Genomic DNA, 12,002 nt, shown 5'->3' with positions numbered 1-12,002 from the left:
AATGTTTACTTAGTGAAAAACATTTTTGCACTATTATGATGTTTAATACTTAATGCGATAGTTACTCTGTAAATTATTAATATTTTTCAGAATTTAATGTTTTGTATTCCTTTTTCTTTTGGGAGGGAAACTGTATCTTGCTGTATTTGAAGAGGTGTGGTTTCTGCTGTTTCATTTCAAAGGATGGTTAAGTGGGAGAAGACAGAGGGTGGTAATCAATGGGTGCTACTTTTCATGGACTAATGTTATTAGTGGAGTCCCACAGGGTTCGGTGTTGAGTCCGCTGTTGTTTTGTATATTTATCAGTGATATTGATGAAGGTATATCAGGCTTAATGTCGAAGTTTGCAGATGATACAAAGGTTGGCAGGGTTGTTAATGACAGTAATGGCAGTGTGCTACTGCAACAGGATCTAGATAATTTGGGCAGATGGGCTAAGAAGTCGCAACTGAAGTTTAACCTTGACAAATGCAAAGTACTGCATATGGGTAACCCCAGAGAAACGTACCAACTGTGTGATACTACACTTAAGGTGGTAGAAAATGAAAAAGACCTGGGAGTAATTGTGCAGGCAGATATGAAGTTTTCTGAGCAATGCAGACACGCTGCCAGGGCAAGTCATGGGGTTTTGTCAATGATATATAGGAATTTTGCTAGCAGGGAAAAGGAGGTGATTATCCCTCTGTATAAAGCAATGGTCAGGCCACGCCTTGAGTACTGCGTACAGGTCTGGAGGCCTCATTTTAGGAAGGATGTAGATTTACTTGAGCATGTACAGAGAAGGGCAATAAGGTTGGTGAGGAGAATGAAGGGATCCTCTTACCAGGAGAGGCTTAAGTTCTGCAAATTGCAGTGGCTGGAGACTAGGCACCTGCACGGTGATCTGATTGAGGTGTATAAGGCCTTGAATGGGTTGAGCACGCTGAATTCTGATGGGATCCTTCCACTTGTTCAGATTACGAACCGAAGGGGGCATAAATTCAAATTAAGAAAAAAAACAGATGTAGAATAGATGTGCGGAAATTTGCCTTTAGCCAGCGGGTGGTTAATTGCTGGAACAAACTTCCATCTGTCGTTGTGGAAGTTGATAGATGATGTTTCATCAGAAATATCCTCACGACAAGTGCAGAATGGGTGGTGACATTGTTGTGTAACAAAAACCAGATGCCTTTCTCTCAGAATTGTGGACCCTCCTGGGAAATGCACTTCATAATCTTTGAAGCACCTGTATATAGAACACAACGTTAACTCACTCCCTGTTAGGTACAAAGTCCTGAGCAATCACACCTTGTTCATCGAAAAACATGATCAGCATTGTCTTGATCCTGAACTTCTGTAAATGAAACGTTTTGGGCCTTGCAGATGATTTTGAAGTCCCCTGCATGTTCTGATACTTCATCTTGAGATCATACTGAAACACTCAGCTTCATCTCCAGTGACAATACAGTCAAGGAAATTAGGATTCTCTTGACAAGTCTGGATGAAGTCTTTGCATGATGATACTCTTCGTTGCTTCTGCTATCATCAGTGAGGCTGTGTGGCATAAAATTTTCACAGACCTTCCTCTTCTCTAAATCTTCCTGCAGAATTTGATGAATTGTCTTTTTGTTCATATCCAATTTATCAGCCATTATTCTAAGGGTCAAATGACGATCACCTCCCACAATTTACTGAACTTTTGAAACTCTGTCCTCATTTTGAGAGGCTGCCCACTCCTTGAGTCATTGCAAACATCCTCATGTCCATCTTTGAACCACATACACTATCCAGACACACTGGTACAACATAATGTTTCGTCACCATAAACAATTTTTAACATTTCATGTTTTCTTTTTGCAAGTTTTCCCAGTTCAAAGCAAAATTTGATATTTGTTCATTGCTCCATTGCAAAATTGTAATGTAGAACATTAACGTTCTACAAAGAAACTAGTTCTTACTTGCAACATGTCGGCCTACTGGACAATCTCTATACCATCTTCTTTTGGAAGAAGTTTGAACTACAATATACTACTTCTGTTTATTCTAAAAGTTATCAAACATGACTGTAACAGCACTAATCTGGGAACTTTATGTCCACACCTTGTATATTTCTGATTACAGTAGCTTTAGAAGGCTACCAACATAAAATAAAAGTTATGGCACCAGTTACTGGATGACATCCTAGTAATATAACTATGGTCCTGTGGAGAAGAGGAATTGAAGTGTTCCATAATATTCTGATATAGCATAAATAACAATATTTGAATTTGCACTGGAAATCAATACCAGTGACATATTGTCATCCTTGGATGTGTCTAGAGAGATTAAACAGTTAAATTCAGTTCTTGAAGAAATAGTGGAATGATGATAATATTTCATAATCATTCCCTAGGAAGCTGCACGGGGTGAACCTCTCCTCATGCTTTCGTACCACCTGGGTTTTAGCAAAAAAGCAGCAAAGGATATCTAGGAAGTATCAGTAAACTCTTCTTTAAAGGCACTAGGAAACGTGAGACGTTACTCCTCATTTTCAATGGAAACTAGATGCACAGTCTGCCGGTTGATATACTAGTGCAAAAAGATGTACATAGCCAGTTCTGTCGAAAATTAAAATTTCAGAATATGACAGGTATATCAAACTAAGTACAGTAGAGCATCAATTATCTGGAATAATTAATGTCAGATCTTTTCCAGATAGCAAAATTTTCCGGAAAATCAAACGTAAGGTAAAATTAAATAAATTCTGTTATTTCACATATTTACATATATATGTATATTTGGATAGGTATTTCACTGTGAGTTTTATGTGGAAAAAATTTAAAGTAATTTTTTAAAATAATGTTCAATTGTTTTTTGTGAGCTTTTTTTTTTTTTTTTTTTTGCTGTGAAATCTCTTAAGTTCCTTAATCACTGATTTGATTATATTGCATTCTTCCTGGTTTTTCTGCCAATTTCAGTGCTGTTTCTTGTCATTGACATTTTACTGTAAAAAAAAACTGAGAAAAATAATAAATCTCGCAATTTCGGGCTGATATTATTCTTACCGAATCTGGAGCTAAACTAAACATAATATGAAATGAAGAGAACAAAATATGTAATGGAAAATTGGGTTCAAGGAAGCGAATGACTAAACTTTGTCACTCGTGATTTCCAAGAAAACCCAATTAGTCCTAATACAACATTTCACTAGATATACAACATATAAAAACAGACAGAAATACTTTTGTAGTGTAATAAACATTTGTCTCAAATATTACCATTAATAAAAAAAAAGAATAAAAAATCAGCCTTTCAAATTATTCCAGATAACCGACGTTCTACTGTAATATGAATAGCAATGACACTGCATTTTGTTGCCATTAATTTAACCTCTTTTTTTTTTTTTTTTTTTTTTTTTTTTTTGTAGTTGTTGGTGCATCGGCTTCTGTGGCCATAATGCACCTCCCAAGGTTTTTGCAGCACTTTGATCCAAGCCTGAGGCGGGATTCAAACCCACGACCTTTGGGTTGCCAGGCAGGCACTTGACCCACCTGGCTAGCCCGGTCGGCTTAATTTAACCTAAAAGTGGGCCACACTAGAAATAAACAGTACAGTGAATCATTTTAATATACAGAAAAGCTCTTCTAACAAGAAGAAAACAACAAGAGGTATCAGCATTTCAAATCCCCTCTCCCAATGGATTGCTGTCCACCGCCACCATCACCCATCTGAAAACAGGAATCCCCCCCCCAGTCTCCAATACCCTTGGAGTTTACATCATCAAAAGTTAGTATGCGATAAATAAACTGAACTTACATATGAAATCCCCCCATATCGACCCAGAGAAAGCAAAATAGGTAGACATCCAAGGCTATACATGAATTTTTAGAAAATCACAGCAGAATAAATGGGAAAAGTCTTGCAGCCATGAGATTGGAATAAATTAGAAGGATCCATACAACTCACAATAGGCGCCTCCGTAGCCAGGTGGGAAGGAGCAGCAGTGCGTAGCACACGCTTCTTGATTAGACCGGGGTTCGAGCCCGTCACCACCAAATACAGAGGATGCGGAAAGGTCAAAGGAATGACCACCGCATTTCCCTGAGCAATATGGCCTTAGTTGCTAATGCTCCTAAAAAAAAAAACCAAAAACCAAAAACCAAACAACTCACATTTTGAGAATCCCTGATTAAAGGAATAGTTTCTGATTATACTTAAAATTAGCATCCTACAAACACACATTGCTGTTATATTTATGCTTGCTAATGCTGAATAAGTAACTTTAAACAAAACTTGATTCTAATACCTTATTAAAAAATTAACTGTTAAACAACTATTAATATAAGAACTAATTATTTTGCAGGTATGTAAAAACAATATTCTCTCTTTTGGCTCCTCGATTTCGTATTCTTTTGATCTGCTTGACTTTCAAAGACTGGTTTTTCTCAGGTTTGTTCTTAAATATTTTAATTTAATTTAATATAAATTTGCCAAGTTTTTAATGTGTTTTTAAATGAGTGAAGATATCATTCATTTAAAACATATAATATTGTGATGATGAAGTACCATATATTCCAGTATATAAGTCAACCTTTGAAGCTAAAAAATTGTCTAAAATTTTAAGGTTGGCTTATACTCTGAATATAAAATCTTAAGCTTGAGCTGAAGCCACTTCTTAGGGTTAGAAAGGCATGAATTCATAACACTATATTTATGATTTATTATATATAGATTTTTACACAAATATACACATGGACAAATTCTTGGACTTTTAAAGTCCAAGAATTTGTCCATCTTCTTCATTAGACAAAAACAATTCATGTTTTCAGGTTTACTTTTTGAAATTGTCAATTTCTAATGGCTAACTCACTTCCATATCGAGGTATTGTTTACAGAGGACTAATTAGTAGTACATTACTAAAGAGGCAACAAAGGAATGGCTCAGCTACACAATCAAAGCATCCCATATACAAATAGCATCAGTAAGAGAAATGCCACATTGTCACCTGTGCCTTCAGATTTGGTTTCGTAATCTGCTACATAAGGATTTACTGAAGGAATGTCTTATTGCTCTCTTTACAGTTTACTGTGCAGTGTAATAAAATGTCACAACATTTTATTATTTTAATTGTTTATGTCACAACATAAACAATTAAAAGAAAGAAAGGATAAAAATAATTGAATTAAAAAATAGGCAGTGGTTTTAAATGGAGATTTGAGTCAGTACTATGTAAGGTATGAAAGACAATGTTAAAAAAAGAGGGTCATCTTTTATGGCAAATATGTGACTAAGCACCAGCTTTTGAGGCAAAAATTAGAGGTTGACTTATGTGGTACAAAAAAAATTTAATGAAGACTTGGATAAGTGGAATGAAGTGAATTAAATTGAGTTAAACTTAATGAGTTAATATATTTTGAATACAAAATATGTAATGTTAGAAAATCTCATAATATTTAATGTTCACTTTAATAGTACAGCGGAACATCGGTTATCCAGAATGTCAGCGCCGGTTATAGTGATCACATTTGCAAATTGAATTTTGATTATAATATGTGAAAGATTGAGTTTGCCCATTTATAACAGATTGTACAAACAAAAAGCCCAATAAACCGAAAACTGCAAATTTGTTTTTATTGTTTATGGGTGTAACCTCTAGAATTCTATGTGACCTTCAGAAGTGTGCTTTAGAAAAATATCACAGAGACTAGTGGGTTTTCTCGAAAGCCATGAGTGAATTTCAGATTAGTTTAGCTCCAGATTTGGTAAGAATAATATCAGCCCAAAACTGTGTGATTTATTATTTTTCTCAATTTTTTATGGTAAAATGTGAACGAAAAGAAAACACATAGTTTTAACATTGAAACAAAAAACTGAAATTATTAATAGAATTAGAAAAGGTGAAAATTTAGGAAATCTCTCCAAAGGGTTTTTAATGTGGGGACTTCAACAATTTACGACATCAAGAAAAATTCTAATGCTATAACAAAATTTGTGTCGATTATGGATATTGAAGAAGGATCTAGCAGGAAGAAGACTATGTCGAAACCTGAAAATGCCGCTTTAGAGAGTGCACTTTATTTTTTGTTTTCTTCAGAAGCGAAGTTTAGGTGAACCAGTATCTGGCCCAATGTTGTATGAAAAAGCATTGGATTTTAATCGAAAATTAAGAGGTAATGAAGATTTTAAGGCAAGCACAGGTTGGCTGAAAAACTTTAAACCGAGACACTGTATATGTGAACTAGATATTCAAGGTAAGAAACTTTCTGTAGACGAATCGACAGTGGTGTCCTTTAAAAGTAAGTTTGCTTCAGTTATAACAAATTAAGAGAAAGAAAACATTTATAATGTTGATGAGATGGGCTTATTATGTAAAGCATTACCAAGAAAACCCCTAGTCACTAAAGAGAAATGCCTGCACTAAGTTTTAAGATGAGAAAAGAGCAGGTTACAGTTGCTATGTGTGCAAATGTCATTGGAATGCACAGATTGTCTGTGCTCGTTATCAGTAAGTTGAAAAAAACCGAGAGTATTTAAAAATCTTTCTAATTTTACTGTTTTGTATAAAAATCATAAAAATACCTGGGTGGATGTTTCTGTTTTCTGAGATTAGTTTATAATTTCTTTTTATTTAATTAATCTTAAGTATTTAATTTAATCGTAAGGTAAGATTAAATTTATTTAATCTTACTGGAAAAATTATCTAGAAAATTTTCTGGTTCGATTATCAGGAAAATTTGGCTATCCAGAAGAGGTCTAACATTAATTATTCCAGATAACTGATGCTCTACTGTATTTCAAAATTAAGGGAAAATATTGTTCGATAATAAGAGGAAATGATGATCTCTTTTATAAGAAGAGCTTTCTGCAACAGTTATTTCCTTTGTGGGCTTAACACAAAGTTGGCTGCTGGCTTGACCTACAACCTTAATGAGCTGAATTCACTGGAAATCACTGGATTGAATCAATCTGTATTGGGGAGGACAGAGATATTTTTGGGCTTTCTTCTCACTATGGCTGAATTAGTAAGCCACTAGTGAAAGTCATCCAGTGTTTTCTTCTATGAAATTGGAAGAAAATGGTTCTTTAAAATCAGATAGTTTATTTTTTTCATCCATGGGGTCTAAAAACCTCTTCATGTGTTTGTGTCAACCAGCAGTGAACATGTTAATATTCACAAGGAAGTTACTTCGTGCCAGTTTTGAGAATGGGATTTCATTTGGATTTAAAATAATTCTTGTATTCTTAGTGTTTATTGCTACATACTTAGGCTTTTTTTTTTTTTTTTTTTAGTTATTTACAAATTACTGCTTTGTTTTGTTTTTAGTCATCTGTTTCAGTATTCTTTCTGAAAATTTGTTTTTTGACCACTTTTATCATTACTGCAACCTCAATACTGAAATAATTGGTACAATACTATATACAGTTATACAGGGTGTTTCAGTTAAACGTTTCAGAACTTCTAAGAGGGGTAGGGTACATCCTGACAACTCGAAATCATATAGCAATGTGGGGTCGGAAATGCTTTCCTGAAGCGGTGTTGTACACAGAAGCACCACAAAAAGAAAAGAGACTGTAAGTGAGAAATCGTTTTAATAATACATGAAAAGAAGCAAAAGGTACATGGATTAAAGTAAGTGTTCGAAGTTTCTTCCACGGACTACAATGCACGCCTCACATCTCCGACGCAGGGACATCCGAACATTCTGGAATACTCCAGGCGAATTTCGAATTTCTTCGGCAGCTACTGCGATTCTTGCAACCAGCTCCTCAGCATTGTCAACAGGGGTGTCATAAACTAGCGATTTCATATGACTCCAGAAATAAAAATCAAGACATGATAGGTCGGGTGACTGAGCAGGCCAACGCACGGGACCACCACGTCCAATCCACTGTTGACCAAATGTGACATCCAGGTAGTTACGAACATCTCCGCTATAATGGGCAGGGGCTCCATCGTGTTGGAACCACATTGTCTGTTGCGTCGATGCAGAAATCTGTTCATCTCTCAAAAGTTGTGGCAATACTTGCTGCAGAAAGATCAAGTAGATAGGTCCGGTTAGACGACACGGTAACAGGTAAGGTCCGATGAGGTGATCTCCCATAATACCGGCCCATACTTTGACCGAAAATCGAATCTGTGCTGCACGACGTCGTATTGCATGCGGGTTCTCGACCGCCCAGATATGGTCGTTATGCGTGTTGAAAATTCCTTCCCTTGTGAAGGATGCCTCATCGGAAAACAACACTTCAGCAGGAAAAAGGGGATTTGTAGCACATTTTACAAGGTACCACTGTGCGAAAGCAATATGAGGTTGAAGAAACTTCGAACACTTACTTTAATCCATGTACCTTTTGCTTCTTTTCATGTATTATTAAAACGATTTCTCACTTGCGGTCTCTTTTCTTTTTGTGGTGCTTCTGTGTACAACACCGCTTCAGGAAAGCATTTCCGACCCCACATTGCTATATGATTTCGAGTTGTCAGGATGTACCCTACCCCTCTTAGAAGTTCTGAAACGTTTAACTGAAACACCCTGTATACAAAAAGTAAAAGCAAACCCCCAAAAATAGCATACTACTGGTGCCCCATAAGCAGCATGTGTGTAATCTGTACACACACTGCTTATGGAGCACCAGTAGTGTGTGTATCCTGTATGCACGAAAGATATTTTATTTTATGTGAAAACATCTTTGGCTTGGCTTGAGTTACCAGATTGTACAGTATTATGGTTTTGTTTTGTTTTTTTTATTTTAATTTTCATAATTTTACTAGCATGATGTTTTTGTTTTTTTTTTTTTGTATTGGATAATTTTACATTTCCAAGCATAATACAATGATTTTTCCCTCATATGCCATAGTAATTAAACGGTTTTAGAAATAAAAAGAATCCGAACACATTTAACATTTTAAAGCATTTATTTTGTTTTTCGACAGTTTCATCAATTTGAGGTTGCAATACATGTTCAATAGGTAATTTACTTAAAATGGGTTTATGATAGCTAAAATATGATACGTACACTTGAGATTGTATATAGTAGGGATTGGAGTTTGATATTACCAGAAGCTTTTGCAGGGGAAATGGAGATCAGCTGATTTATCATAGTTATCATTAGCATGAGCATTAGTATTAGTAGAGGCACATGATGTAAGAAAGCAAGCTTATGCAGCATCAGCCAAAAAAACTCTCCCATTTCACCCTTCTATTCGTTCCAAATACCTTTCCAGCCCAGCCTTAAATTTATTTAGGCTATCAACTTCTGCAACAAAGATGGAAGTCTGTTCCACCAACCAACTACACGCTGGCTAAACGCAAACTTCCACACAATTATCCTAAATCTGTCTTTCCTCAATTTGAATTTATGCCCTCTCAGGTGATTATTCTGTGCAGGAGGAAGAATCCCATCAGCATTGAGCATGCTCAAACCATTCAAGGCTTTATACACCTCAATCAGATCACCTCGCAGGTGCCTAGTCTCCAGACACTGTAATTTGCAAAACTTAAGCCTTTCTTCATAAGAGCAACCCTTTGTTCCATTCACTAATCTTGTTGCTCTTCTCGTATTCATTCCAACAGCTCTACATCCTTCTTAAAATGAGGCCTCCAGACTTGCATACAGTACTCAAGATGTGGCCTGACCATTGCCTTATACAAGGGGATAATCACCTCCTTATCCCTGCTAGAAAAATTCCTGTATATCATTGACAAGACACCATGAACTACTCTTGCAGACCGTCTGCACTGCTCAGAAAACTTCATATCTGCCTACACAATTACCCCCAGGTCCTTTTTGTCCTCTACCACTGTCAGTGTTCATAAGTTACTCTGGGGTTACTGCTTCCCCTATGTAGTACTTTACATTTGTCAATGTTAAACTTCATTTGCCACCTCTCAGCCCATCTGCTCAACATTTCTAGATCCTGTTGCAGCAGTGTATTGTCATTAGTGTCCTTAACAACCCTGCCAACCTTCATATCGTCTGAAAACTTGGACATTAAGTCTGACATACCATCATCAATATCATTTATAAATACAGAAAACAACAATGAACCCAACACTGAACCCTGAGGGACTCCACTAATAACATTAGTCCAAGATGAGCAGTGACCAATGATTACCACTCTCTGTCTTCTCCCACTCAACCATCCCTTTATCCATAGCAGCAATTTGCCTCCAATGCCACACTGCTCCAATTTGGGGAGCAGTCTTCCATGTGCAACAGCATCAGGTTTATAATTACTTGTGTCGCCCTTTGATCCTCCTTTGTAAATTGGGGTCACATTTGCACTTCTCCAGTCCACGGATACCTCCCCTGAGTCATAATTATGAGAGCTAAGGGTTCGCTTACTTCCTTTGCTGCCTCCTTTAAATTAAATGGATAGATTTTATCCACCCCAAGTGCCTTTTTTATGTTTATCTTCAACAATTTCTCCTCCACTTTCCTCTCAGTTATTACAAAATCATCTAGCTCATTGCCAGAATTCAATTCACCTCTGGCATTCCCCTCCCTAAATAACTTCTCATGTGTGAATGTAGATGCAAAATACTCATTTAGTTTGTTAGCCACCTGAACATGATCAACAGTTGCACCATCAATATCCAGGGGACAAATCTGATTCATCCCTTTCCTTCTAGAGTTTACATAGGTAAAGAACTCTTTTCTGTTTTTCTTTGCATCCTTTGCCAAAGATTTCTCATAATCTGCCTAATCTCCTTTGTGACTTGGTTACAGACCAGCTTATATCTATCATAAGCTTCCATGTCACCCATTAATTTATATGTATCCCATGCATTTTTCTTCTCTGCTATATGTGTCATTAGTTCATCTGACATTCATTCAGGTCTAAACCTTGACAATATTTCTTAGTTGATATGTAAAGCCTAGTAGCTTCCAAGATTAATTCTTTGAATTCTTCCCATTTTGAATTTGCTGTTGGTAATATCATCAGTTGGTCCCACCGTATAGAATTTAAATACTGTCTCAGACCACCGTAGTCGCCTTTACGAAAACAAAAACCCTTCCCTTTACCCCTGATAATTGTTACCTCTTTGAGTAAATCCACTTCAGCACACTGTGGCAATGTGATCACTGCCAGAGTGTGGCTGTGATCACATTGCCAAAGCCTTGCTAGTGTGTGAGTGAACAACCCACAAATTCCAGTCTATATCTGGAAATTAAAATCCCCCCATTATAAGACTCTGATTTACTGGCCCACTCTATTTCCCTGTACAATTTCTTATTATAGTCATCAGAGTCATTAGGCCTATAACACACGCCTACTCTCCATTTTGATCTCCCAATGCTTATGTCACCAAACTGAATCGACACTGCACTGTCCAGCAATGTCGACTGGCTTCACTTCCTTGGATTTTGTGTTTCTTAACTAATAGCATAAACCCCTCCTCCCTTCCTCTCCTGTCTATCCTTCCTGTACATATTGTACTCCCCAAATTCCAGTTCTGCATTCCTTATATCTGTGTGACATTACGTCTCTGATATCCCAAAAATATCTGCCTTTGATGTTTTCAGCAATACCTCAAATTCATCAAATTTATTTACCAAACTCCTAGCATTGGTGTATATGCAAGTATACATGCACCTGTTCCTATTCTTAGCTACCCTAACACAACCCATGTGTTTACTTGTACCGCAATGACTCCCAGCAGTCTCTGAAATACCCTGCATCTTGTTTTCCATGCTGCTGCTCATTCTAATAGAAGCAGTGCAAGAATCACTTTCACCTCTGTCAGTGGCTACTGTTAATCTATCAGTCCTTGTATCCCCCCCCAAGCTAGCAGTTTTCTGACCCACCTGACACTGCCTCGATAGCATCAGCAAACATTCTTGCACCCTTTCTATTTAATTGTATCCCATCCCTGTAGAAGCAGTCTCTTGTTAACAAGTACAGACCAGGCTGAAAAAAATTCTATCCCTTGAGCCTTGCACAATCCTTCCAGGGCCAAATTGATCGTTGCATTCATACTGTTTCGCATAGGTTCTTTAGGAGCATTATTAAGCCACTAAAAAATGTGATAATGTGGAT

At 36.7% G+C, this 12,002-nt stretch overlaps 1 protein-coding gene across 1 annotated transcript in view; it reads left to right on the top strand.

Annotated features, from left to right (window-relative positions):
- LOC150075388 (thiopurine S-methyltransferase-like) overlaps positions 1 to 12,002 on the top strand; it is an 80,279-nt gene that overhangs the window by 52,325 nt on the left and 15,952 nt on the right. The window contains exon 7 of the mRNA XM_090388836.1: positions 4,322 to 4,407. Coding sequence (XP_090244962.1) covers positions 4,322 to 4,407 — 86 coding nt within the window. The remainder of the gene's footprint in view (positions 1 to 4,321; positions 4,408 to 12,002) is intronic.

This window comes from Mastigoproctus giganteus, chromosome 14 (genome assembly GCF_048544385.1).
Source record: "Mastigoproctus giganteus isolate SK-2022 chromosome 14, ASM4854438v1, whole genome shotgun sequence".
Classification (NCBI taxonomy): Eukaryota; Metazoa; Arthropoda; class Arachnida; order Uropygi; family Thelyphonidae; genus Mastigoproctus; species Mastigoproctus giganteus.
Note: the sequence above shows the minus strand (reverse complement) of the source record. Positions and strands in the feature narration are given on the sequence as shown.